This window comes from Melopsittacus undulatus, chromosome 20, assembly GCF_012275295.1.
Source record: "Melopsittacus undulatus isolate bMelUnd1 chromosome 20, bMelUnd1.mat.Z, whole genome shotgun sequence".
NCBI classification, from domain to species: Eukaryota; Metazoa; Chordata; class Aves; order Psittaciformes; family Psittaculidae; genus Melopsittacus; species Melopsittacus undulatus.
In genome coordinates, this window is record NC_047546.1 from 1,143,462 (window position 1) to 1,168,325 (window position 24,864).

The 24,864-nt window shown below is 63.6% G+C and overlaps 5 protein-coding genes across 6 annotated transcripts; 3 read left to right on the top strand and 2 right to left on the bottom strand.

The window, feature by feature from the left end:
• Positions 1–364: 364 nt before the first annotated feature.
• Positions 365–3,302, bottom strand: S100A10 (S100 calcium binding protein A10). Of its 2 annotated transcripts, none has more exons than XM_034071022.1 (3): positions 3,255–3,302; positions 1,201–1,339; positions 365–698 (listed from the first exon to the last, which is right to left on the bottom strand). In XM_034071022.1, exons 2-3 carry the CDS (start codon positions 1,330–1,332, stop codon positions 537–539), a joined length of 294 nt encoding a protein of 97 aa, XP_033926913.1. In that variant the 5' UTR covers positions 1,333–1,339; positions 3,255–3,302; the 3' UTR covers positions 365–536. The 2 variants fall into 2 exon arrangements, with proteins under 2 accessions (XP_033926913.1, XP_033926912.1); XM_034071021.1 differs by lacking the exon at positions 3,255–3,302 and adding an exon at positions 2,105–2,212.
• Positions 3,303–3,688: 386 nt separating this feature from the next.
• Positions 3,689–10,867, top strand: DEDD (death effector domain containing). Its single transcript, XM_034071018.1, has 5 exons — positions 3,689–4,202; positions 7,200–7,547; positions 8,568–8,675; positions 8,895–9,041; positions 9,560–10,867. Exons 2-5 carry the CDS (start codon positions 7,223–7,225, stop codon positions 9,934–9,936), a joined length of 957 nt encoding a protein of 318 aa, XP_033926909.1. The 5' UTR covers positions 3,689–4,202; positions 7,200–7,222; the 3' UTR covers positions 9,937–10,867.
• Positions 10,868–10,948: 81 nt separating this feature from the next.
• Positions 10,949–13,132, bottom strand: NIT1 (nitrilase 1). Its single transcript, XM_034071019.1, has 5 exons — positions 12,810–13,132; positions 12,634–12,737; positions 11,568–11,701; positions 11,363–11,488; positions 10,949–11,270 (listed from the first exon to the last, which is right to left on the bottom strand). Exons 1-5 carry the CDS (start codon positions 13,034–13,036, stop codon positions 11,007–11,009), a joined length of 855 nt encoding a protein of 284 aa, XP_033926910.1. The 5' UTR covers positions 13,037–13,132; the 3' UTR covers positions 10,949–11,006.
• Positions 13,133–13,924: 792 nt separating this feature from the next.
• PFDN2 (prefoldin subunit 2) lies at positions 13,925–16,576 on the top strand. Its single transcript, XM_034071020.1, has 4 exons — positions 13,925–13,997; positions 14,105–14,193; positions 14,290–14,413; positions 16,324–16,576. Exons 1-4 carry the CDS (start codon positions 13,935–13,937, stop codon positions 16,501–16,503), a joined length of 456 nt encoding a protein of 151 aa, XP_033926911.1. The 5' UTR covers positions 13,925–13,934; the 3' UTR covers positions 16,504–16,576.
• Positions 16,574–24,308, top strand: LOC117437239 (V-type proton ATPase catalytic subunit A-like). Its single transcript, XM_034071023.1, has 14 exons — positions 16,574–17,040; positions 17,120–17,248; positions 17,898–18,112; positions 18,199–18,336; positions 18,430–18,581; positions 19,311–19,473; positions 19,695–19,803; positions 20,853–20,975; positions 21,135–21,249; positions 21,366–21,429; positions 22,414–22,617; positions 23,623–23,717; positions 23,914–24,085; positions 24,153–24,308. Exons 1-14 carry the CDS (start codon positions 16,587–16,589, stop codon positions 24,243–24,245), a joined length of 2,226 nt encoding a protein of 741 aa, XP_033926914.1. The 5' UTR covers positions 16,574–16,586; the 3' UTR covers positions 24,246–24,308.
• Positions 24,309–24,864: the final 556 nt, after the last annotated feature.

The window sequence follows — 24,864 nt, forward strand, 5'->3', positions numbered from 1 at the left end:
GACCACGCCCACCTCACCATCGGTCCCGCCCATCTCTACTATGACCACGCCCCCATCGGCCCCGCCCGGAGGGGTCCCTTAACGGGGACACCGGGGGGGGTCCCAAAGACGTGACGTCACTTGTGATGTCACACCCGATCGCTGGTGGTTACACACACCGTTAGCGGCCCGAAGGTGACGTCACCACCCCCCACCCCCCCATTAGACCCCAAAGGGGGACAGGGACCCTGGGGTGATGGGGACACAGCAGAGAACCCATCGGGGGGGGGGGGGGCACAGGGACCCGGGGGGGACCCCAATGGACGCAGCAGCACCAGCGTAGTACAAAACAGCTTTATTGGGTTGGGGGGCGGGGGGGGGGGCACGGCAGGGCAGCACCCATGGGTCGGGGGGCAGCACCCGTGGGGTGCTCAGATAGAACCCATGGGTGGCGAGGCAGCACCTAGCGGGGGGGGTTGGGTAGCACCCATGGGTGTTTGGGAGGGGGGAGAACCGATGGGTGTTGGGGGGGGCAGCAGCACCCATGGGTGCCGCCCTCACTTCCGGCCCTTCTGCTTCATGTGCAGCACGAAGTAGTCGTTGCAGGCGATGGTGAGCCCGGCCACCAGCGAGAAGAAGCCCTGGAAGCCAACTTTGCCATCCCGGCACTGGTCCAGGTCCTTCATGATCTTATCCAGCGCCATCGGGTCCCGTTGGTTCTGAAGGGGGGGGAACGGTGGAAACGGGGGTGTCAGTGCCTGCCTAAAGGGTGCCCGTGGGTACCCCCCCCATGGGGAGCAGCACGTTATGGGTGTCCCACCCAGGGTGCTGTGGGTTCCAGTTCTGCAGTGCTATAGGATGCAGGGTGGAGCATCCCACTGCAGGGTCCAATTCAGGGGTGTATGGGGTCGAATTTGGGGTGCTATAGGGTCCAAGTCTGATGCACTAAGGGGACCCCCTTGGGGTGCTATGGGGTCTGATCCAAAGGTGCTATAGGTTCCAGCCTGGGGTGTATGGGGTCGAATTTGGGGTGCTATAGGGTCCAAGTCTGATGCACTAAGGGGACCCCCTTGGGGTGCTATGGGGTCTGATCCAAGGGTGCTATAGGTTCCAGCCTGGGGTGTATGGGGTCTAATTTCAGGGTGTTTTGGGGTCCTATAGGGATCGTTCCCAAGGTGCTCTGGAACCCAAACTCGGGAGCTATGGGACCCGCTCCTGCACCTCCAGGAAGCCAGGGAACTCCTTCTCCATGAGCGCCCGCAGGTCCTCCTTGCCGAGGTGGTTCTTGTCCCCCGCGTACTTATGGAAGGTGAACATGAGGGTCTCCATAGCGTGTTCCATCTGCGACGGCATCGTGGGGCTGCGGGGGGGGGCACAGCTCAACCGGGGGTCCCACATCCCCCCTATACCCCCCCCCCCTTACCCCTTCACCCTGCTGAGGTTGGCACCGCTCATCACACGTGTGGTTTTCCAGCCGCTGGGAATGACTCAGCTCCGGCCGCGGGGGGGGGGCCGGGACGAGCACACACACACTCGTATGTCCTGAGGGTGTGTCCCGTGTGTCGTCCCCCCCCCACCCCAGGCTATGGGGCGCCCTGGGGAACCCCATTGCGCAAAGCCCCGGGCACACCCTGCCTCCGTTTCCTCTTATAGGAGGGGTCACGGGGGGAGCATCCCCACAATGGGCGATGCCCCCCCCAAAATGTGACACCCCCCCCAAAAAATAACCCCTTCCAAAGGGTGCCCCCCCAAAAAAGAGGCGACCCCCCCATGGCTTTGCCTAACAGAGACATTGGGGGGCAACAGAATAAGGGGACCCCTCCAACCCTCAATGTGCCCCCCCCAAGAGGGGGAAGGGGTCTGGGGGGGTCTATGGGGGGGGTCCCGAAACAGAAACCGGCTCCACATCCGAAACACGGGGGGGGGTTAAGGGGGAGTTGGGGACCTGCCCCCCCCCCCCCCAGCACCGGGACCCCCAGCCCCATAGGGATGCGGGAGCCCCCCGGGGGGTGCGGGGACCCCGAAACCTCTCGTGGGGGGGTTCGCAGGGGTGCGGGGTTGGGACCCCGTTACGGGGGGTCCCCGGGGGGGGGTGCGGGGATGGGGGGGGGGGTCCGGTACTCACGGCAGCGGCAGCGCAGCGGGCAGTGGTGGGGCGCGGCGCCGCCCGGGATAGGCACGGCAGGGGCGGGCCGGGGGGGTCCGGGCCGGCCCCGCTGACTCACCCGCTGCCCGCGTTAACCCCTTCGGGTCCCCCCCCCGGCCATGGAGGTGCCCGTTACCCCCCTCGGGCCCCCCCTCCCATCCACCGGGATCCGGGATCCCCGTTACCCCCCTCGAGACCCCCCTCCCATCCACCGGGATCCCCGTTACCATCCACCGGGATCTCCGTTCCCCCCTCGGGCCCCTCCCTCCCATCCACCGGGATCCGGGATCCCCGTTACCTCCCCTCGGGACCCCCCCTCGGGACCCCCCTCCCATCCACCGGGATCCGGGATCCCCGTTACCCCCCCCTCGGGAAACCCCCCCCGATCCAAGGGGATTCCCGTTGCCCCCCCCGGCCCCCCCCGTATCCCTGCTCCCCCCACTTCATCCCTTCGGGGGGGGGCGGCGGCGCCCGGCGCGTGCAGCCTAATTGCGGCTAATTGATTAACCCCCGGGCACCTGCCCCCCCCCCCCCAGCACCCAATGGGGGGGGCGGAGTCACACACACGGACACAGACGGGACCCCCCCCCCCCCTCCCCCACACACAGAGGGGGTTCCCCCCCCGGGTGCACCCCAAAGGGTGCAAAGGTTGAGGGTGGGGCCCTGAGGGCACCCATGGGTGCGGGTCCGGCTCCCTCTACCGGAGAGAGGCAGAAGGGCGAGGGCGGCCCCGGTCCCGGTGCTGCTCCTTGGGGGGGACCCCCCCGGTTTCTCCCTTGCCCCCCATATTCCCCTCATATCCCCCCCCCAAACCCAACATAGGAGCCCCCCCCCCCATAACGTCACGACCCCTCCCAGCCCCAAAGCCCCCCCCTCCATCCCCTGGGACACCCGTGGACCCCCCGGAGCCCCCCCCGCCCCGTCGAGTGCCTCTGCCCTTAAACAAGATGGCGGCGGCGGCGCGTAGCCGCCTGCCCGCTCCCAACATGGCGGCCGCGCCTCGACGTGTCCGCAGGGCGTGGCGGCGGTGCCCGCTTGCCCTCACCCAACATGGCGGCCGCCCGCTATGCTCCTGAAGGGCGCTGAAGCCGCAGCCGTGACCCGGATGTAGCCGTGCGTTTGCCCTTACCTAAGAGGGCGCCGCTCTCCGCGGCTTTCCCAACGGCGCTGAAGGCGTCGAGGTGAGCGTGACCCGGATGTGGGCGGGGCTCGGGGAGGAGGTGGGAGGGGCGGGGGACGGATATTACGTCACGCCGGAGCCGCCGCGGCCGCTTGCGAGCGGGGAGCGGAGCGGACGGAGCCAACATGGCGGCGCCGAGCCTGGGCCGGCCGTGACGGGGCGGCGGAGCCGAGCGGGCCGGGCCGCGGAGGGGGCTGCGGGTGAGGGACGGGCCGGGAGCCGCCGGTTCCACACACACACACCCGGTACCGGCAGGGACAGCGGAGGAGGCCTCGGGCGCCGGGGATGGTTCAGTAGTGGGGCCGCGCAGCAGAGCCGAACCGGGGCCTGGCGGCCGCGGCCTCGGATTTAGAACCGGGAGGCTTCATAGAGCTCAGCCCCCCCCCCCCCCCCCCCCCCCGGGCTGCGGAACCGGTCGCCGGTCACCCGCAGCCCCGCTCTGGGGTTCGGCTCCGGAGCGGAGGGCGTTGATCTGCGGTGGCCGAGCAGGAGGCCCCAGCCCCGGTCCCCGGTTGGTGGTGAGCGCGCAGGGCCGCTATGGGCCGCGGTGTGTGGGGATAACCCCGCATCGAGGCCTGCGCTCGGCCCGGGCCGCTCGGGAGGACGGGAGCAGGGAGGCGGCTCCTCAGCAGCGGGGTCGGTGGACGAGGAATGCGGTAGAGAGCGCAGGGCGAGCGCTGGGACTCCCCTCAGCCGCCCCGAGCCGAGCGGGGCGTGAATAGGGGGGAAAAACAAGCTTTTTTTGGGGGAAAAACCCCAATAATCGCGTGGCTTCGGGTAAATCCACACCGGATCCGGCTCCGGCGCTGCGAGAGCCACCGGGAACCTGCAGCCGGTGGGAGAAGTCACGGAGCAAAGGGGATAGAAGCCTCCTGGATAGCAGAGCTCCTCTCTAAGGTGGGTGCTCCTCCATGTGTTGTGCATGTGTCACCATCCCTCCTGGATGGAGCCCTTCCAACAGGGATATCTGGGCCTGATGGGGGTGATGCCTGCGGTTGTCCTGGCTGGGAATGTTTGGGAAGGTGGATCCCAACCCGGGCTCCTTCTGCTGTGTCCATGGCCCAAGTGTTGTGTGTAGGGGAGGCTCTGGGAGAGCAGCTCCAGAGCTCTGGAATGTTGTCCAGGATTCGGCTCGTGGCTCCTTGGTCTCCAGGGGCGGCTGTTCCTCGGTGCTGGTGCTGTTGGAAACGGAGCTGGTGTTGGCAGGAGGTAGATGAGGTGATGGAGTGAAGTTCCGCCTCCTCCATGCACCAAATCCCCCCAATCTTACCCCAAACCAGTGCCCAGCAGAGCTGTTTCTGCCTTTGGCTCGTTCTCATGGGGTTACAGGCACTGTGTGTGGTGACGCAGCGTGGCCGAGTGCTTCCTCCTCCTCCTGAAGCCATTCCCCTTGTCCTGCCCCTGCATCCCTTGTCCCAAGCCCCTCTCCAGGTTTCCTGCAGCCCCTTTAGGCCCTGGAGCTGCTCTCAGCTCTCCCCTTCAGGAGCCTTCTCTTGTCCCGGCTGCCCCAGCCCAGCTCTCTCAGCCTGGCTCCTATGGGATCTGCTCCAGGCCCCTCCAGTGCTGCTGCCCCAGAGCCGGATGCAGGGGGGGTCCCACAGCAGAGGGGCAGGATCCCCCCCCCCCATGCCCCTGCTCCTGCCCTGGGGATGCTCCCAGCACATGGGGGGGTTCTGATGGCTCCTGGGGAGCTTTCCCCCCCCCCCCCCAGCACCCCTGGATCCCTCTGGAGCCATCCCTGCAGGGTTTGGGGCTTGTGGGATGCGCTGTGAGCAGCGGGGTGCTGGGATGGGCACCCCAGAACCCCCCGCAGGCCTCAGGAGGAGCTGGACCCGGCTTGGCTGAAGTGCAGAGCACCCAGAGCTTGTTTTTCCTGTTCCCCTTCCGGGATGGAATGAGCCTGGAGGCTGAGCGAGGCTGGAGCCGGTTGTCTGAGCCTCCCGGCCCCACCGGTCACCCCTCCTGCGGATCCAGCGCCTGCTCCTTGCACTCAAAGGGATTTAAGGCCTTTCTCGGGGCATCTGCGGGGTTAAGGCAGGAGGAGAGCTGGAAGTGAGGGCTGGGATCTCCCTTCCCATCCTGCTGGAATCCCCTGCCTGGGAGAGGAGAACTCAGCGTGGTTGGGACCAAACCATCCCACAGGAGCCGCTGGGCAAGGTCCCAGGAGCAGCTCTGGTGCCTCCTTTGGGGACAGAGGTCAGGCTCTTGTTGTGGTATCAGCAGTGACCTGGCAGGCTCCGGTCAGCACCAAACCGGTCTGGATGGGACCGTGCTGCTCTCAGGTTAATGGGGTTAACCATGCCAGGGTTGGGTGGCTGAGCTCCTGTGCCCTTTCCTTCCCCATAAGGTTGGGGGTTGGAAGTGCTGGGATCCCTGGAAGCGTTCCCAAACCGCATGGACGAGGCCCTCGGTGCCATGGGTCAGTGGTGGCCTTGGCAGTGCTGGGGAGCGCTTGGCCAGGATGAGGGTAAAGGGCTTCTCCATGATTCCATGTGGTGCTGCTGTGGCTCCTGGGAAGGGCCTCTCCATAGCTCAGCATTCCCAAGGTTTATGGGCCGCTGTGAGCTGCCCTGTGAGCAGCCCCATGAGCAGCTCCATGAGCAGCCCCATGAGCAGCCCCATGAGCAGCCCCATGAGCAGCCCCATGAGCAGCTCCATGAGCAGCTCCATGCGCAGCCCCATGCGCAGCCCCATGCGCAGCCCCATGCGCAGCCCCATGAGCAGCCCCATGAGCAGCCCCATGCGCAGCCCCATGAGCAGCTCCATGAGCAGCCCCATGAGCAGCCCCATGAGCAGCTCCATGAGCAGCTCCATGAGCAGCTCCACTCATCCTCCACTGGAGATATTTGCATCTCCCAACAGGAATTTGGAGCTCTTGGGAGCCCTCCGGTGCCTCCCAGTGTGTGAGTCACGGCTGTGCCGGGAATAGCTGGGAGATTCCTGCTGGTATCCCGTGTTTACGCCGCTGCCGCCTCTCTGCTTTGGGAACGGGAACCAGAAGCGGCTCTGGAGCCATGGGGGAGCCATGGGGGAGCTCCCAGCACCCGTGCAGGATGAGGCTCTGCTCCTGAGTGTGTTATGGAGCCGTCCCCAGGCGCGGTGCAGCCGGGGGCACCCGGTGCCATTCCCGGTGCTGGCAGAGCCGGGAGCAGCCGGTCTGACCAGGCTTTGAAGCCCAACAGGCCTGGACCTGCCAAGCATCCCAGTTCCTCCTCCCTTGATGTTCTGGTGCTGTCCCAGCACGGACATGGGTCCTGCCCTGAGCGTGCTCTGGAGCTGGGGGTTTGGTTCATGGTTATGTGGCAGAGTTGGTGCTGGCAGAGCCTGGCTGGTGCCAGCCCTTCAGTGTGGATGCTCCAGTGGCAGAGAGGCTGCACCGGTGGGATGCAGAGGAGCATCCATGGGGATGGAGCTGCAGTAGTGGGATGCAGAGGAGCATCCATGGGGATGGAGCTGCACTGGTGGGATGCAGAGGAGCATCCATGGGGATGGAGCTGCAGTGGTGGGATGCAGAGGGAGCATCCATGGGGATGGGATGCAGAGGGAGCATCCATGGGGATGGGATGCAGAGGAGCATCCATGGGGATGGAGCTGCCGTGGTGGGATGCAGAGGAGCATCCATGGGGATGGAGCTGCAGTGGTGGGATGCAGAGGGAGCATCCATGGGGATGGGATGCAGAGGAGCATCCATGGGGATGGAGCTGCCGTGGTGGGATGCAGAGGAGCATCCATGGGGATGGAGCTGCAGTAGTGGGATGCAGAGGGAGCATCCATGGGGATGGAGCTGCAGTAGTGGGATGCAGAGGGAGCATCCATGGGGATGGAGCTGCAGTGGTGGGATGCAGAGGAGCATCCATGAGGATTGGGTTCAATCCTGTGTCTCCTCCCTCGCAGGGTCGCGGCGCCGCTGCAGGACCATGGCCGCCCTCAAGCGCAGCCGAGCGCAGGCCTGGCCGGAGGAGCGCGGCGACCGCGAGCACGGGCTCTACAGCCTGCACCGCATGTTCGACATCGTGGGCACGCACCTGACGCACCGCGACGTGCGCGTCCTCTCCTTCCTCTTCGTGGACGTCATCGACGACTACGAGCGGGGCATGATCCGCAGCGGGAGGGATTTCCTGCTGGCGCTGGAGCGCCAGGGCCGCTGCGACGAGACCAACTTCCGCCAGGTCCTGCAGCTGCTGCGCATCATCACCCGCCACGACCTGCTGCCATACGTCACCCTCAAGCGCCGGCGCGCCGGTGAGTGCCGCCGGTACCCGGTGAGCCGCTGACGGAGCCTTCGAGGCACGCAATGGAGGCCAAAGGGGGGTGATGGGGTTTAGGGAGCAGCCTTGGGGGGCTTTGGTGGGTCAAGAGTTGGTTTGGGTTTAACAGTGGGGCAGCTCTGTGCCTCCCAGTTCTCCCAGTGCCTGGGCTCTGGGTTGTAGGGAAATGATGCTTTTGGCCCCAAATCCCATCTGGGGTGAGGTCATGGAATGGGTTGGGTTGGAAAGGACCTTAAGCTCATCCAGTTCCAAGCCCTCTGCCATGGGCAGGGACACCTCACACTAAACCAGGGCACCCAAGGCTCTGCCCAACCTGGCCTTGAACACTGCCAGGGATGGAGCATTCCCAACCTCCAGTTCCAGCCCACCCTGCCATGGGAGATGCTGTGGGTGCCGTCATCACTGTGATGTGCAGCACACACAGAGGCTGCACTGAGAACCCCGTCCGCATCCAGGGGTTTCTCCATCCATTTTCCATTGGGATGCCCCAAACCCTCCTCTTTTGGCTGCTTCTCCCCTGGCTCAGAGCTCCCAAAACCCCTTTGGAGTCATCACCCCTAAATGTACAGTGCAGAGAGCATCACCCAGAGGGGGGAGCTGCTATCTTTACATCAGGATAATGGACCTTTTGTGGCTATTTCAGTGGTCCCAGGCTCCTGGTTTCTGCTCACACCATTCCCTGGAAGCAGCATTTGGAGGCAGGCCCTGAGAACAGCCTGGTGCTGGTTCCATGGGGTTCATCTGTGCCCTTGTTCTGGAGGGGTTGGGGGTCTCTCAATGCGATTTTGGGCTTTCTTGAGCAGCTTTTTGGTGCCAGAATCCCACCTGAGGGGGTCCTGGCTCTGTGATCCCTGTTCCCGTGTCCTTCCCCATCCTGCAGCTCTGTCTCCTCCGGCCTCATTCATCACCATGTGCCCCACAGCTCAGCTCTGCTCAACCCCACGTTCCCTGAGCAGCTTCCCATAGGGATCCCACTGTCCCTTCTCTTTCCCAGTGTGTCCGGACCTGGTGGATAAGTACCTGGAGGAGACGTCCATCCGCTACGTGACACCGCGAGCGCACAGCGACGTGGAGCACGGCCTCGGCCACCCCCAGAAATCAGGTGGGGCCTGGGGGGGTCACCCCATGGGAATCCATCGGGATCAGCCCACAGATTGCTGTGTCACCCCTCGATGGTATCGGACCCCGTGGGGCTGCTTGGTTTGGGGTCTGATTGGAGGTCCCCCTTTGGGCTCCCACAGGATGGAGCTGGGTGCTGGGCACACCATGGATGTGGAGGGGGGTGTCTGTGTGTCCCTAACCGTGTGTCCCCCCCCCGCAGTGCCTCCCCACCACCCCGTGGTCTGCTGCTCCGCGGCAGGACCCCAGATCTGTACCAAGAGGCCTGGGCGCAGCAGGACCCTCCTGGGCAGCCAGCGCAAGAGGAGGAAGTCGGCGACGCCAGACCCCAAGGAGAAGCAGACCTGTGGTAAGGGGCAATGGGGGGGTTGGGGGGGCTCAATGTGGGGCTTTGAGGGGTTCAATGTGGGGCTTTGGGGGAGCTGAATGTGGGGCTTTGAGGGGGCTGAATGTGGGGCTTTGGGGGAGTTCAGTGTTGGGCCTGGGGGGGCTGAATGTGGGGCTTTGAGGGGGCTGAATGTGGGGCTTTGGGGGAGTTCAATGTTGGGCCTGGGGGGGCTGAATGTGGGGCTTTGGGGGAGTTCAATGTTGGGCCTGGGGGGGCTGAATGTGGGGCTTTGAGGGGTCTCAGTGTGGGGCTTTTGGAGGGCTCAATGTGGGACTTTTGGGGGGGCTCAGTGTGAGTCTTTGAGGGGGCTCAATGTGGTTCTTTGGGGGGCTGAATGTGAGGCTTTGGTGGAGCTGAATGTGGGGCTTTGAGGGGGCTCCATGTGGGGCATTGAGGGGGCTCCATTTGGTTCTTTGGGGGGGCTCAATGTGAAGCTTTGGGGGTCTCAGCGCTCTGACCCCGCTCCCCCTGTGCCGCAGACATCCGCCTGCGCGTGCGAGCCGAGTACTGCCAGCACGAGACGGCGCTGCAGGGCAACGTCTTCTCCAACAAGCAGGACCCTTTGGAGCGGCAGTTCGAGCGCTTCAACCAGGCCAACACCATCCTCAAGTCCCGGGACCTGGGCTCCATCATCTGTGACATAAAGTTCTCAGAGCTCACCTACCTCGACGCCTTCTGGCGCGATTACATCAACGGCTCCTTGCTGGAAGCCCTCAAGGGCGTCTTCATCACGGACTCGCTCAAACAAGCCGTGGGCCACGAAGCCATCAAACTGCTGGTCAATGTGGACGAGGAGGATTACGAGGTCGGGCGCCAGAAACTCCTGAGGAACTTGATGCTGCAAACGGCTCCTTGATGCAGCCTGGCCCTGGGGGGGCTTCTGTGTTCCTGAAGGGAGAATGATGCTGGAACCCCCTCGCCATCGATGGGGTTGGAGCTGTGGGGAGAGAGGCCCTGATGTGTCCCCCTCCCCCCATTCTTGTGTCCCTGTCCCCCCCCCCAACCCCCCAGTTTTGTTTCACTTCTTTTCTTTTCCTTGCCTCTTATTTTCTATCCATTAAAAACAACAGGAAAAGGCAAATTCCTGCCTGGGGCACCTCAGTGCTGGGGCCGGGCGAGGTCTGGGCTGGGTGGGCTCAGCCCTGCAGTGGGTTTGTCCCCCTCTGCCCTGTGTCACCATCACGGGGGGGGTTTGGGGGCAGCCGCATCCCCCCTGTTTCTCTTCATCATCACCCCCCATCATCATCATCATCCTCTTCCTCCTCCCCATTGCCTCAGTGGGTTTCTCAGGAGTAAAACCATCCCCGCGGCGTCCCCCGGACCATGTGCCTTCGTGTCCCCCTCCCCTGCAGGGCCGGGGGGCAGGACCAGCGCCGAGGGACCCCCCCTTTACCCCCCCCAGCTGCCAACAGGGACACAGTGGGGCAGGTTGGGGCACCCTGCCCTGCCTGTTGCTGGCAGCAGGCGGCTGAGCCCCTGCCTGCACTTGGGGGGCAGCTGCAGTGTGTGGTCCATGGCCCCACAGGGGGGTGGTTTCCAGCTCCATCCCGGTTTTGTGGTGTTTCTCCCCATCCCCACCCGGTGATGACCCCATGGGATAGGGGAGGGCAGCCCCCCCCGCCCCCAAAGGACTTGTGTGTGTGGGGCCCCCCCCAAATCCTCTGCTTATGGACAGATCCGGCACAATTTGGTGTAATTTCTGTGACTTCTGTATTTTTTAAACTCCACTCAAACATCATAATCCCTGTGTAGCTTTTGGGTTTCTTGAAATAAACATTACTGCAGCATCCGGCTCCTTCCTTCCGCAGCGACCCCCTCCCCCCCCCGAGCACCGGGACCCCCAAACCGGGCTGGGGGGGAGCCCTCCTGCTGTGCTATGGGGAGAAACAGCCTGCAATGGAGTCAGTCTGGCTCTGCTGTGGCTGTTCATGGCACCAGCCCCACGGTACCGTAGAGGTCGTGCCGGCGGTGGCTCTGCACCGGGATCTCGCGCCGGATGCGGTGCAGGTACTCGAGGTCGATCTCGGCATAGCAGAGCCCTGGCCCCTCGCGGCACTGGGCAACCACAGCCCCCCACGGGTCCACCACCAGCGAGTGGCCATAGGACGTCCGGTGCTCGTGGTTCTTCCCGGTCTGGGCGGCTGCCACCACGTAGCACTGGTTCTCGATGGCCCTGGCGCGCAGCAGAACCTGCCGGGGACGTGGTGCTACCAAACACAGCTCTGGGGGGCAGTGAAATACCCCTAGAAAGGGGATTTTATCCTCGGTGGGGCTGCACTCACCTCCCAGTGCGCTGAGCCGGTGTGCACGGTGAAGGCCGACGGGTAAGTGAGGATCTCGGCGCCGGCACGCTGCAGCGCCAGCGAGAGCTCCGGGAACCGCAGGTCGTAGCAGATGGAGAGGCCGAGCTGGTGGTGGGGAGGTGAGGCCACAGTGCCGGATGCGATGGGACATGGGAGGGGATGTGGGTGCTGGCCTGTGCCATACCTTGCCCGCTGGTGTGCTGACCGGTGCCACGATCTCGGTGCCGGGGTTGGTGAAGCTGCTCTCCTTCATGGACACGCGTCCCTCCAGCTCCACGTCACACAGGTGGGTCTTCCTGTATGCGGCCACCAGGTGACCTGGGGACAGGAGGATGTGAAGGGGCAAACGGGGACCCCTGGTATCAGTGGGGCTGATGGCACCAAGCTGTGTGGTTCGGTTGATGTGCTGGAGGGAAGGAATGCCATCCAGAGGGACCTTGACACGCTTGTGGGGTGGGCTGATGTCAACCCCATGGAGTTTAACCATGACAAGTGCAAGGTCCTACACCTGGGTGGGAGCAATCCCAGGCACAGCTACAGGTTGGGCAGAGATGAGATTGAGAACAGCCCTGAGGAGGACTTGGGGGTGTTGGTCAATGACAAAATGAACATGAGCTGGGTTCAGTGTGTGCTTACAGCCCAGAAAGCAACCGCACCCTGGGCTGCAGCGTGAGCAGCAGTGATGGAGCTGATCCTGCCCCTCTGCTCTGCTCTGGTGAGACCCCCCCTGCAGCACTGGGGGCAGTTCTGGTGCCCTCAGCATCAACAGGACATGGAACTGTTGGAACAAGGCCTGAGGAGGCCACGAGGATGCTCAGGGGCTGGAGCAGCTCCCATAGGAGCCAGGCTGAGAAAGTTGGGGCTGTTCAGCCTGGAGAAGTTGTGTGGAGAGCTCAGAGCAGCTCCAGTGTCTGAAGGGGGCTACGGGGATGCTGGGATGGACTTTCCATCAGGGACTGCAATGATGGGACAAGGGCTGATGGGTTCAGACTGAAACAGGGGAGGTTTAGATTGGATCTAAGGAAGGAATTCTTTACTGTTCAGGTGCTGAGCACTGGAATGGGTTGCCCAGGGAGGCTGTGAATGCTCCATCCCTGGCAGTGTTCAAGGCCAGGCTGGGCAGAGCCTTGGGTGCCCTGGTTTAGCGTGAGGTGTCCCTGCCCATGGCAGGGGTTGGAACTGGATCTCAAGCTCCTTCCCAACCCACCCCATTCCACCATTCCACAGCATATGAGGTGTGTGTTTCTCACCCATGGAGTCCAGCACCACATGGCAGTTGTAGATGCGCTGTGTGCTCTCCCAGTCCTGGCCACGCTCATGGAAGCCTCCCAAGGACAACCACACACCGAGGTCCCTGCGACAGCAACCGCGGTGACACCGGTTCCACCACCACCGCACCAACAACCGCCGGCCTCACCACCGGTACCTGGCCAGCTCCATGTACCGCCGCAGCAGGGGCCCGTCCAGCGCCTCGGCCATGCCCAGCGTCTGCTCCGGGTTGAGGCCGATGAAGTCGAAGCCCTCAGGGAGGAAGATGAGGCCGGCCCCGTGCTGAGCTGCCTCCCGCACCAGTGCCGAGCACACCGACCAGTTCTGCTCCTTGTCTGGTGTGGAGGTCACCTGAGCCACGGCCACCAGCGGCCTCGAGGCCATGGTGCGGTGTGGTACCGGTAAGCGGGTGGTACCGGTGAGCGGGTGGTACCGGTGAGCAGGTGGTACCGGTGAGCAGGTGGTACCAGAGAGCGGGTGGTACCGGTGAGCAGGTGGTACCTGTGAGCAGGTGGTACCGGTGAGCGGGTGGTACCGGTGAGCAGGTGGTACCGGTGAGCAGGTGGTACCGGTGAGCGGGTGGTACCGGTGAGCAGGTGGCACAGAGCGGAGCGGCACAGAGCTCAGCCTGGGGGCACAGGGCAGGATGGGGCTGGGGGGGCAGACACGGACCCATGGCCATGGGGCTGGCGCTGCACAAGGGCCTGGGGGGAAAAACACCCCCCAGCACCCCTCAAACTGCCCCAGCACCCCCAGACTGACCCCAGCACCCCTCAAACTGACCCCAACACCCCTCAAACTGCCCCCAGCACCCCCAGACTGACCCCAGCACCCCTCAAACTGACCCCAACACCCCAAACTGACCCCAGAACCCCTCAAACTGACCCCAACACCCCAAACTGACCTCAGCACCCCCGAAACTGCCCCCAGCACCCCAAAACTGAACCCAGCACCCCAAAAATTACCCCAGCACCCCCAAACTGCCCCCAGAACCCCGAAACTGCCCCACACTCTGCCCCACATCAGCCCCCCAAAGGCCCCATTTGCCCCACACCCCCCCCGGTCCCATCCGCCCCTCCCCTCCCCCCCCGTTCCCTACATGCGCCACCGGCTGCTCCTCAGGGCCCCGGAGCGAAGTCCCCCCCGCGCCCGCAACAAAGATGGCGCCGGCATCGCCTCAGCGCCGGCTTCGCTGCCCCACTCAAACATGGCGCCCACCTCACCTCACTTCCGCTTCTCGCCGGAAGGAGGCGTGGCCGCGGGCAGGGGAGGCGGGGGCAAGATGGCGGACAGCGGCAAGGGGCGGCCGGCGGCGGGCGGGGGGAAGGCGCCCACCGCGGAGCAGGTCCGGTAACCGGAACAGGGGCCGGGGGGGGGTTCCGGTGCACCGGGACCGGTGGGGGGGGGGGGGGGTTCGGGTGTACCCCCCCCCTCACGGCCCTGTCCCCGCAGGTCGTGGCTCGGTTCAACCGGTTGCGGCAGGAGCAGCGCGGCCTGGCCTCGAAGGCGGCGGAGCTGGAGATGGAGCTGAACGAGCACAGGTGGGGGGGAACGGGGGGGAACCGGGGGGGGAACCGGGGGGAACCGGGTGGGGGAGGGGTCCGGTAACGGCCTCACCCCCCCCCCCCCCGCCGCAGCCTCGTGATTGAGACCCTGCGGGACGTGGACCCGACCCGGAAGTGTTACCGGATGGTTGGGGGCGTCCTCGTGGAGCGCACGGTGAAGGAGGTGCTGCCGGCGCTGGAGAGCAACAAGGAGCAGGTGGGGAGTGAGTGTCAGACTGTATGTGTGTGATTGTATATGTGTGACTGTGTGTGTGTGATTGTGTGTGTGTATGTGTGTGTCAGACTGTATGTGTGTGACTGTGTATGTGATTGTGTGTATGTGACTGTGTAACTGTGTGTGTATGTGTGTGTGTGTGTGTGTATGTGTGTGTGTCAGACTGTATGTGTGTGACTGTGTGTGTGACTGTGTGTGACTGTGTGTGACTGTGTGTGTGTGTGTGTGAGTGTGTGTGTGTGATTGTGTGTGTGTGACTGTGTGTGTGTGTGTGTGTGTGACTGTGTGTGTGTAACTGTGTGTGTGTAACTGTGTGTGTGTGTGTGACTGTGTGTGTGACTGTGTGTGTGTGACTGTGTGTGAGTGTGTGTGTGTGACTGTGTGTGTGTGACTGTGTGTGAGTGTGTGTGTGACTGTGTGTGTGTGACTGTGTGTGTGTAACTGTGTGTGTGTGTGTGTGTGACTGTGTGTGTGACTGTGTGTGTGTGTGTGTGACTGTGTGTGAGTGTGTGTGTGTGTGTGACTGTGTGTGTGTGACTGTGTGTGTGTGTGACTCTGTGTGTGTGTGTGTGACTGTGTGTGACTGTGTGTGTGTGTAACTGTGTGTGTGTGTGTGTGTGACTGTGTGTGTGTAACTGTGTGTGTGTAACTGTGTGTGTGTGTGTGTGACTGTGTGTGTGACTGTGTGTGTGTGTGTGTGTGACTGTGTGACTGTGTGTGTGTGTGTGACTGTGTGTGTGTGACTGTGTGTGTGTGTGACTGTGTGTGTGTGACTGTGTGTGTGTGTGACTGTGTGTGACTGTGTGTGTGTGACTGTGTGTGTGTGACTGTGTGTGTGTGACTGTGTGTGTGTGTGACTGTGTGTGTGTGACTGTGTGTGTGTGTGACTGTGTGTGACTGTGTGTGACTGTGTGTGTGTGTGTGTGACTGTGTGTGTGTAACTGTGTGTGTGTAACTGTGTGTGTGTGTGTGTGACTGTGTGTGTGTGTGTGTGACTGTGTGTGTGTAACTGTGTGTGTGTGTGTGTGACTGTGTGTGTGTGTGACTGTGTGTGTGTGTGTGACTGTGTGTGTGTAACTGTGTGTGTGTAACTGTGTGTGTGTGTGTGTGTGACTGTGTGTGTGACTGTGTGTGACTGTGTGTGTGTAACTGTGTGTGTGTAACTGTGTGTGTGTGTGTGTGACTGTATGTGTGTGTGTGTGTGTGACTGTGTGTGTGTGATTGTGTGTGTGTGTGTGATTGTGTGTGTGTGTGTGTCAGACTGTATGTGTGTGATTGTGTGTGATTGTGTGTGACTGTGTGTGTGTGTGTGATTGTGTGTGTGTGTGTGTCAGACTGTATGTGTGTGATTGTGTGTGACTGTGTGTGTGTGTATGTGTGTGTGTGTGTGTGAGTGTGTGTGTGTGTGACTGTGTGTGACTCTGTGTGTGTGTAACTGTGTGTGTGTGACTGTATATGCGTGTGAGTGTGTGTGTGACACTGTGTGTGTGTGACTGTGTGTGAGTGTATGTGTATGTGTGACTGTGTGTGTGTGTGACTCTGTGTGTAATTGTGTGTGTGTGTGTGAGTGTGTGTGTGTGACTCTGTGTGTGTATGTGTATGTGTGTGTGTGTGACTGTGTGTGTGCGTGTGACTGTGTGTGTGTGACTCTCTGTGTGTATGTGTGTGTGTGTATGTGTGTGTGTGTGTGACTGTGTGTATGTGTGTGTGTATGTGTGCGTGTGTGTATGTGTGACTGTGTGTGTGTGACTGTGTATGTGTGTGTGTGTCTGTGTGTGTGTGTATGTGTGTGTGTGTATGTGTATGTGTGTGTCTGTGTGTGTCTATGTGTGTGTATGTGTGTGTATGTGTGTGTGTTCCCCTCCCCTCTTTTACCCCCTTTCCCCCCCCAGATCAGCAAAATCATCTCCTCACTGAACCAGCAGCTTCAGGCCAAGGGCCGGGAGCTGAACGAGTTCCGGGAGCAGCACCAGATCCGCCTGGTGGGGGAGGATGAGCCCCGGCAGCCCCCCGGTGACGGCACCGGCGCGGCCGCGGCCAAGGGCGGCTCTGCCGGGGTCCTGGTCTCATAGCCCCATGTCCTGGCCTCGCCCCCTCCTCCTTTGTGCTTTTGTTAAATAAATGTTGGGGTTTTCCCCCCTTTTTTGTGGGTGCTATGGGGGTGTTGGGGGACGGGAGGTGCAGCCAGGGTAGGGTCAGACCCCCCCATTTACCCCAAGCGTGGCCAAAGTGGGGACCCCCCCCAGCAGTGGGGATGAATGAGGATGGGGGGGATGGACCCCAAAAGACAGGGGTAAGGGTGCTGGTGGGGGATATGGTGGTGCTGAGAGGTGGTGGCACCAGGCAGGGACGGTGTCACTGTGCCTCTGCTGAAGCCGGTGCGTGCCAGTGCGTGCTGACACAGGGCACGGCACTGTTGACTGTACACAGCCCCCGCCTGCAGCGTCACCGGCACCGGGCCCGGCCGGTTCCCTGCAGCCACCGGCCCCATATAACACCGGTGCCATTGGGGCTGTTGGAGGACACCATGGAGGGGACCAGGGCATCGCGGCTGGATGAGGCTGAACGGGAGAGCCTGATGGGCTCCGTCCATGGCGTTTCAGGGCCTGGTACCACACGGGGGGTGACCGGGGGGGGTGGTGGTGGTGGATGGGGTCGGTCGGTGACGGTGTCCCAGTGTCCCTGCAGTGGTGACAGCCTCACGCATGGCCGGAGCTGCCATGTACGAGCTGGTGCGTGTGGGGCACGCGGAGCTGGTGGGGGAGATCATCCGGTTGGAGGGGGACATGGCCACGCTCCAGGTCTATGAGGAGACCTGTATCCTGCTGCCCCGGGTCCCAGCTGTCCTGCATCCCCTCCCTTTCCCCTATACCCCTCTGGTCCCCTGCCCTGTCCCTGCCATCCTCCCTTGTCCCCCCCGTCCCCTTCCTGTTCCCCCAATTCTGTCCTATTCCCCCCCATGCTTTTCTTGTCCTTCCATCCTGTCTCATTCTCCCTGTCCTGCCTCCTCACCATCCCCTCATCCTGTTCTGTTCTCTGTCCGATCCCCTCCACATCCCCAATGTTCTCTGTCCCCCCTGTCCTATCCTCTTCTTGGTCCCTAACAAGTGATCCTATCCTGTCCTGTTCTCCCTGTACCCTCCCTGTTCCCCCCCATCCTACCCTGTCCCCCATGCCCTGTTCATTCCTGTCCAGCCCATCCTTCCCTGTCCCCTCCTTATCCCCACACACATTTCCCTGGTCCTTCCTGGTCCCCCCCATCCTGCCCTGTCCCCTCCTGTCCTCCCCATCCTGCCCTGTTCCCCCTGGTCCTTCCCGGTCCCCCCCCCGTATCCTGCCCTGTCCCCTCCTGTCCTCTCCATCCTGCCTTGTCCCCCATTGTCCTTCCCGGTCCCCCCATCCTACCCTGTCCCTGCCGGTCCCCCCCCCCCCCCGTTCACCGTGGCCTTTCCTGAGCGCGGAGCAGCGGGGGTGCAGGTGGGGGACCCGGTGCTGCGCACGGGGAAGCCGCTCTCGGTGGAGCTGGGCCCCGGCATCCTCGGCTCCATCTTCGACGGGATCCAGCGCCCGCTGCGGGACATTGCGGAGCTCACGCACAGCATCTACATCCCCCGGGGCACCAACGTCCCGTCGCTCGCCCGTCACCTCGAATGGGACTTTGCCCCTAGCAGGGACATCCGGGTGCGTGCCCCGACGTGGGGACCCGTCCGTCCGTCCGTCCCGGTACCCCCGGGGGTCGCAGCCCATCACCCCCCTCTCGGCTGCAGGTCGGGAGCCACCTCACCGGTGGTGACATCTACGGGACGGTGGCCGAGAACTCGCTCCTCCAGCACCGGATCATGGTGCCCCCGCGCAGCCGGGGCACCGTCACATACATCGCCCCCCCCGGGCACTACCGGGTCTCGGTGAGCACCGGGAGGGGGCTCGGGGGGCTCGGGGGGGCTCGGGGGGCTCGGAGGGGTCCGGGTCCTGCCCGTCCGGTGCTGTCCCGTCCCCAGGATGTGGTGCTGGAGTTGGACTTCCAGGGCTCCAAGGAGGAGCTGACGATGCTGCAGGTCTGGCCCGTGCGCCAGACCCGGCCCGTGGCCGAGAAGCTGCCGGCGAATCACCCGCTGCTGACGGGACAACGGGTGCTCGATGCGCTGTTCCCGTAGGGAGCGGAGCCGGGAGCCGGGTGGGAGATGGGGATGGAGACGGAAGGTGGCGATGTGGGACAGGGATGGAAGTGGGGATAGGGGTGGAGGTCGGAATAAGGGGCAGGGTTATGGATGAGGACACGGTTTAGGGATGGGGAACAGGGACAGAGGTCGGATCACAGAGGGAATAAAGGGGACAGATGGGGATAACGACAGGGATGAGGACAGGGATGGGATTGGGGATGTGGAACAGAGAGAGATGGACTGGGGACAGGGTTGGGGAGAGAGCGATGTGGGACAGGGATGGAAGTAGGGATAGGGATGGAGATGGGAATAAGGGACAAGGACAGATGAGAGGCACAAGGGTTGGGACACGGATGGGATTGGGAACAGGGACAGGGGTGGGGACAGTGGGGGCGTCACCCTCACTCCAGAAAGTCCCCAGGGATGAGGGATGAGGATCCCTCCTGCCTCCCACCTGCACAGGGATGCAGTGCTGTGGGGGGGGCAGCCCCTCTGCCCTCCATGGCCACCGCTCTGCTCCATCCCTCGTGTCCCCATCCCCTCGTGTCCCCCTCCCCTCGTGTCCCCATCCCCTCGTGTCCCCATCCCCTCGTGTCCCCATCCCCTTGTGTCCCCCTCCCCTCGTGTCCCCATCCCCTCGTGTCCCCATCCCCTCGTGTCCCCATCCCCTTGTGTCCCCATCCCCTCGTGTCCCCATCCCCTCGTGTCCCCATCCCCAGGTGTGTCCAGGGCGGCACCACAGCCATCCCAGGAGCCTTCGGCTGTGGCAAAACCGTCATCTCCCAGTCCTTGTCCAAGTATTCCAACAGCGACGTCATTGTCTATGTGGGCTGCGGTGAGCGTGGCAATGAGATGTCCGAGGTCCTGCGGGACTTCCCCGAGGTGGGCACGGGGATGGGGGCACAGGGGGGATGGTGACACCGTGGGGATGGGGGTACCGTGGGGATGGTGGCACCGTGGGGATGGGGGCACCGTGGGGATGGGGGTACCGTGGGGATGGGGGCACAGGGGGGATGGGGGTACCGTGGGGATGGGGGCACCGTGGGGATGGAGGCACCGTGAGGACAGGGATGTGATGGTGACAATGGTACCACCACCCTCAGCTCACCATGGAGGTGGATGGGAGGACAGAGACCATCATGAAGCGCACGACGCTGGTGGCCAACACCTCCAACATGCCGGTGGCCGCGCGTGAGGCCTCCATCTACACGGGTGCGTGTCCCAGGGTGGGCTGGGGTCACACCTGTGGCACATGGGAACACGCGTGTATCACTGAGGCACTGCTGTGCATGGGTGCGGGCACAGGGGTGGTGGTCGTGAGGTTGCTGGAGCACAGAACGGGTGTGCAAAGGGAGCATATGGGTGTGCAAGGTACACACAGGGATGTGCACTGGAAGCACATGGGTGTGCATGGAGCACAGGGGTGCGCAATGGGAGCACACAGGTGTGCAGTGGGAACACAGGGGTGTGCACTGGGAGCACATAGGTGTGCAATGGGTGCACACGGGTGTGCACTGGGAGCACATGGGTGTGCAATGGGAGCATAGGGGTTTGCAATGGACGCACAGGGGTTTGCAATGGATGCACAGGGGTGTGCAATGGGCGCACACGGCTGTGCCAGGCACACACATGGGTGTGCAATGGGAGCACAGGGGTATGCACTGGGAGCACACAGCAGTGCCAGGCGCACACACGGCTGTGCACTGGACGCACACGGCTGTGCTGGGCACACACATGGGTGTGCAATGGGCGCACACGGCTGTGCCAGGCACACACATGGGTGTGCAATGGGCGCACACGGCTGTGCTGGGCACACACATGGGTGTGCACGGGACGCACACGGCTGTGCCAGGCACACACATGGGTGTGCACGGGACGCACACGGCTGTGCCAGGCGCACACATGGGTGTGCAATGGGCACACACGGCTGTGCCAGGCGCACACATGGGTGTGCAATGGGAGCACAGGGGTATGCACTGGGAGCACACAGCTGTGCCAGGCACACACACGGCTGTGCCAGGAGCACACACGGCTGTGCCAGGCACACACATGGGTGTGCAATGGGCACACACGGCTGTGCCAGGCGCACACACGGCTGTGCCGGGCACACACATGGGTGTGCAATGGGCACACACGGCTGTGCCAGGCGCACACATGGGTGTGCAATGGGCACACACGGCTGTGCCAGGCGCACACATGGGTGTGCAATGGGCACACACGGCTGTGCCAGGTGCACGGGTGTGAAGCCGGTTCCGCCGCAGGCATCACACTGTCCGAGTACTTCCGCGACATGGGCTACAATGTCAGCATGATGGCCGACTCCACGTCCCGCTGGGCCGAGGCCCTGCGCGAGATCTCGGGGCGCTTGGCGGAGATGCCGGCGGGTGAGCCCCAACCGGGGGGGTCCCGGTTTGGGGGGGGGTCCCGGTTTGGGGGGGGGGGTCCCGGTTTGGGGGGGGGGTCCCGGTTTGGGGGGGGGGGGTCCCGGTTTGGGGGGGGGGGTCCCCTCTCTCCGGGCCCCCCTCCTGACCCCCTCCCCACAGACAGTGGTTACCCCGCGTACCTCGGTGCTCGTCTCGCATCCTTCTATGAGCGCGCGGGGCGCGTGCGGTGCCTCGGGAACCCCCCCCGCCAGGGCAGCGTCAGCATCATCGGAGCGTGAGTGCAATGGGGGGAATGGGGGACCCCCCCCCGACACCCCTCACACCCCCCCCCCGACACCCCTCAAACCCCCCCCCGACACCCCTCACACCCCCCCCCCCCGTTCCATGCAGGGTGTCCCCCCCCGGAGGGGACTTCTCTGACCCCGTCACCTCGGCCACGTTGGGCATCGTGCAAGTGAGTGGGGTGCAAGGGGGGACCCCGACCCCCACTGTGGTGTGATCCCCCTGACCCCCCCACTGCAGTGTGATCACCCCGATCCCCTTACTGGTGTGACTCCCCCATCATCCCAAGCCCAGTGTGACCCCCTCGACCCCTCTATCTGATCCCCACCATTGCAGTGTGACCTCCCTGACACCCGTACTGGTGTGACTGCCCCCCCATCCCAATCCCAGTGTGACCCTCCCCATCCCCCCATCAGGCCCCCCCATTGCAGTGTGAGCCCCGTAATCCCCATCCCAGTGTGTCCCCCTGACCCCTATTACAGTGTGACCCCCATCCCATGTGTCCCCTCCATCCTGGTGTCAACCCCTTGAACCCCCCCATGGTGTGAACCCCCATGGCATGACCCCCATCATGGTGTGACCCCCTCAATGGTGTGACCCCCCCGGTGCTGTGACCCCCCCGTGCCGTGACCCCCGGTGCCGTGACCCCCGGTGCTGTGACCCCCGGTGCTGTGACCCCCGGTGCCGTGACCCCCGGTGCCGTGACCCCCGGTGCTGTGACCCCCGGTGCCGTGACCCCCGGTGCTGTGACCCCCGGTTCTGTGACCCCCGGTGCCGTGACCCCCGGTGCTGTGACCCGCGGTGCCGTGACCCCCGGTGCTGTGACCCCCGGTGCCGTGACCCCCCCCATGGTGTGACCCCCGGTGCTGTGCCCCCCGGTTCTGTGACCCCCGGTGCTGTGACCCCCGGTGCTGTGCCCCCCGGTGCCGTGACCCCCGGTGCTGTGACCCCCGGTGCTGTGACCCCCTCCATGCCGTGACCCCCCCGGTGCTGTGACCCCCGGTGCCGTGACCCCCCCGGTGCTGTGCCCCCCGGTGCCGTGACCCCCCCGGTGCTGTGACCCCCCCCCGGTGCTGTGACCCCCGGTGCCGTGACCCCCGGTGCCGTGACCCCCGGTGCTGTGACCCCCCCGGTGCTGTGCCCCCCCCGGTGTCAGGTGTTCTGGGGGCTGGACAAGAAGCTGGCTCAGCGCAAGCACTTCCCGTCCGTGAACTGGCTCATCAGCTACAGCCGGTACCTGCGGGCGCTGGAGCCGCACTACGAGCGGCTGCACCCGGAGCTGCCGGCGCTGCGCAACCGGGCACGGGAGATCCTGCAGGAGGAGGAGGAGCTGGCGGAGATCGTGCAGCTCGTGGGGAAGGTGAGGGATGGAGATGGGGGGGGATGGGATGGGGATGGGGGGTATGGGATGGGGATGGGGGGTATGGGATGGGGGATGGGGATACGGGAGGAGATGGGGATGTGGGGTATGGGATGGGGATGGGGGTATGGGATGGGGGATGGGGATACGGGAGGAGATGGGGATGTGGGGGATGGGATGGGGGATATGGGATGGGGGATACGGGAGGAGATGGGGATGTGGGGTATGGGATGGGGATGGGGGGTATGGGATGGGGGATACGGGAGGAGATGGGGATGTGGGGTATGGGATGGGGATGGGGGGTATGGGATGGGGGATACGGGAGGAGATGGGGATGTGGGTATGGGATGGGGGATACAGAAGGAGATGGGGATGTGGGGGATGGGATGGAGGATGGGGATACGGGAGGAGATGGGGATGTGGGGTATGGGATGGGAATAGTTATACGGGATATTAGATGGAGATGGGATGGGGGATGCATGGTGGAATCATGGTAGGGATGTTGGTAAGGGTGGGATAGGGAGGGATGGGGATAAGGAGTATGGGATGAGAATGGGGAAATGGGATGGGGATATGGGGTGCGGGGTGGGAATAGTTATAGGGGATGTTAGATGGAGATGGGATGGGGGATACAGGGTGGAATCATGGTAGGGACAGAGATAAGGATGGGACAGGGAGGGTTGGTATAGAGTATGGGATGGCAGATTGGGGATATGGGATGAGACAGGGATATGGGGTGTGGGATGGGGGATTGGTGATATGGGATGAGATGGGGATATGTGGTACAGGATGGGACTAGGAATATGGGATATTATATGCAAATGTAACAGGAAATACAGGATGAAATCATGATGGGGCAGCGATAAGTGTGGGATGGGGATATGGGGTATGGGATGGTGATGAGATGGGGATATAGGATACAGGATGGGAGTGGGATATGGGATACGGGCTGGGGACATGGGGTGAGGATGGGACCAGGACACCCCACACCCGTCCCCCCCCCAGGCATCCCTGGCTGAGGCTGACAAAGTGACACTGGAGGTGGCCAAGCTGCTCAAGGATGACTTCCTGCAGCAGAACGGTTACTCCTCATATGACAGGTACCGGAACACCGGCACCGCCGGTACCCGCAGTACCCCCGGTACCCCCGGCACTCCCGGCACTCCCGGTACCCCTGGCACTCCTGGTACCCCCGGTACCCCCGGTACCCCTGGCACTCCCGGTACCCCCGGTACCCCCAGCACCACCGGTACCCCCGGTACCCCCCATCACCCAAACCCGGCCCTGCCCCCCCAGGTTCTGCCCCTTCTACAAGACCGTGGGGATGCTGCAGAACATGGTGACGTTCTACGAGCTGGCACGACACGCGGTGGAGGCCACGGCACCGGGCGAGCACCGCATCACCTGGGCCAGCATCCGCGAGAGCCTCGGGGACATCCTCTACAAGCTCAGCGCCATGAAGTTCAAGGTGGGTATTGGGGACCCCCCCCCCCCCATTGCAGGGATCGGTGTCACTGAACCCCCTGTGTCACCAGGACCCGGTGAAGGATGGTGAAGCCAACATCACTGCAGCCTTCGCGCAGCTCAATGAGGAGATGCAGGCGGCTTTCCACAACCTGGAGGACTGAGGACGGGGGGGGGCACAGGGTGGGGGGGTCCCCATTTGGTTCCCCCCATACCCCCAATAAAGGGCCTGAGGTACCAATCGTGGTCCCCCCCATCCATGGGTGTGGAATGGGGGTTCCCCCTGACTCCACACTGGGAAATGGGGAGGGGGTGTCTGGGGGGGCTGGGGAGGACAGGGCCCAAGATGGTTAAGAGGAAGAAGCCACCCCCCGGGCTGTGTCCATTGTCCTGCCCCCCCCCCCATTGCTACCCCCCATGTGCTGTGTCAGCATCCAGAACCTTCCGCACTCTGTGTCCCTGACAATGGCACTGTCCCCATTGTGGGGCAGAGGGACACAAGGGACTGCGGTGCTGAAGGTGGGTGAATGGCCCCGGGTGGGTGTCCCGGGGGGGGGGGGGGGAGGTCGGTCCCCAATGCCCCTCCAGGTCACACCCCCGGTACCCCCATACCCTGCAGGTGCCCAGCCCCACTGCCAGACACAGCCCCAGAGGTGTCCCCATGGGTGTCCCATTGAGATGCCATCCCCGGGTCCCACAGTGTCCCCATGGGTGCCCCCCATGTCCCTCAGAGATGCCCCCATGGACGTGTCCCTTGGCAATGTCCCCAGGAGTGCTCCCGGG

Bases quoted from the DNA above. Each gene is read 5' to 3' on its own strand.
- S100A10 (XM_034071022.1), bottom strand. From the start codon at position 1,332: ATGCCGTCGCAGATGGAACACGCTATGGAGACCCTCATGTTCACCTTC. The intron at 699-1,200 runs GTGCAGGAGCGG...CCCCCCCTTCAG, and splicing joins AGTTCCCTGGCTTCCTGGAG to AACCAACGGGACCCGATGGC.
- DEDD (XM_034071018.1), top strand. From the start codon at position 7,223: ATGGCCGCCCTCAAGCGCAGCCGAGCGCAGGCCTGGCCGGAGGAGCGC. The intron at 8,676-8,894 runs GTGGGGCCTGGG...CCCCCCCCGCAG, and splicing joins CGGCCACCCCCAGAAATCAG to TGCCTCCCCACCACCCCGTG. The intron at 9,042-9,559 runs GTAAGGGGCAAT...CCTGTGCCGCAG, and splicing joins CAAGGAGAAGCAGACCTGTG to ACATCCGCCTGCGCGTGCGA.
- NIT1 (XM_034071019.1), bottom strand. From the start codon at position 13,036: ATGGCCTCGAGGCCGCTGGTGGCCGTGGCTCAGGTGACCTCCACACCA. The intron at 11,702-12,633 runs GTGAGAAACACA...TCCTGTCCCCAG, and splicing joins TGTGGTGCTGGACTCCATGG to GTCACCTGGTGGCCGCATAC. The intron at 11,271-11,362 runs GTGAGTGCAGCC...CGTCCCCGGCAG, and splicing joins CCGGCTCAGCGCACTGGGAG to GTTCTGCTGCGCGCCAGGGC.
- PFDN2 (XM_034071020.1), top strand. From the start codon at position 13,935: ATGGCGGACAGCGGCAAGGGGCGGCCGGCGGCGGGCGGGGGGAAGGCG. The intron at 13,998-14,104 runs GTCCGGTAACCG...CTGTCCCCGCAG, and splicing joins AGGCGCCCACCGCGGAGCAG to GTCGTGGCTCGGTTCAACCG. The intron at 14,414-16,323 runs GTGGGGAGTGAG...TTCCCCCCCCAG, and splicing joins TGGAGAGCAACAAGGAGCAG to ATCAGCAAAATCATCTCCTC.
- LOC117437239 (XM_034071023.1), top strand. From the start codon at position 16,587: ATGGGGGTGTTGGGGGACGGGAGGTGCAGCCAGGGTAGGGTCAGACCC. The intron at 18,113-18,198 runs GTGCGTGCCCCG...TCTCGGCTGCAG, and splicing joins CCCCTAGCAGGGACATCCGG to GTCGGGAGCCACCTCACCGG. The intron at 21,250-21,365 runs GTGAGTGCAATG...CGTTCCATGCAG, and splicing joins AGCGTCAGCATCATCGGAGC to GGTGTCCCCCCCCGGAGGGG.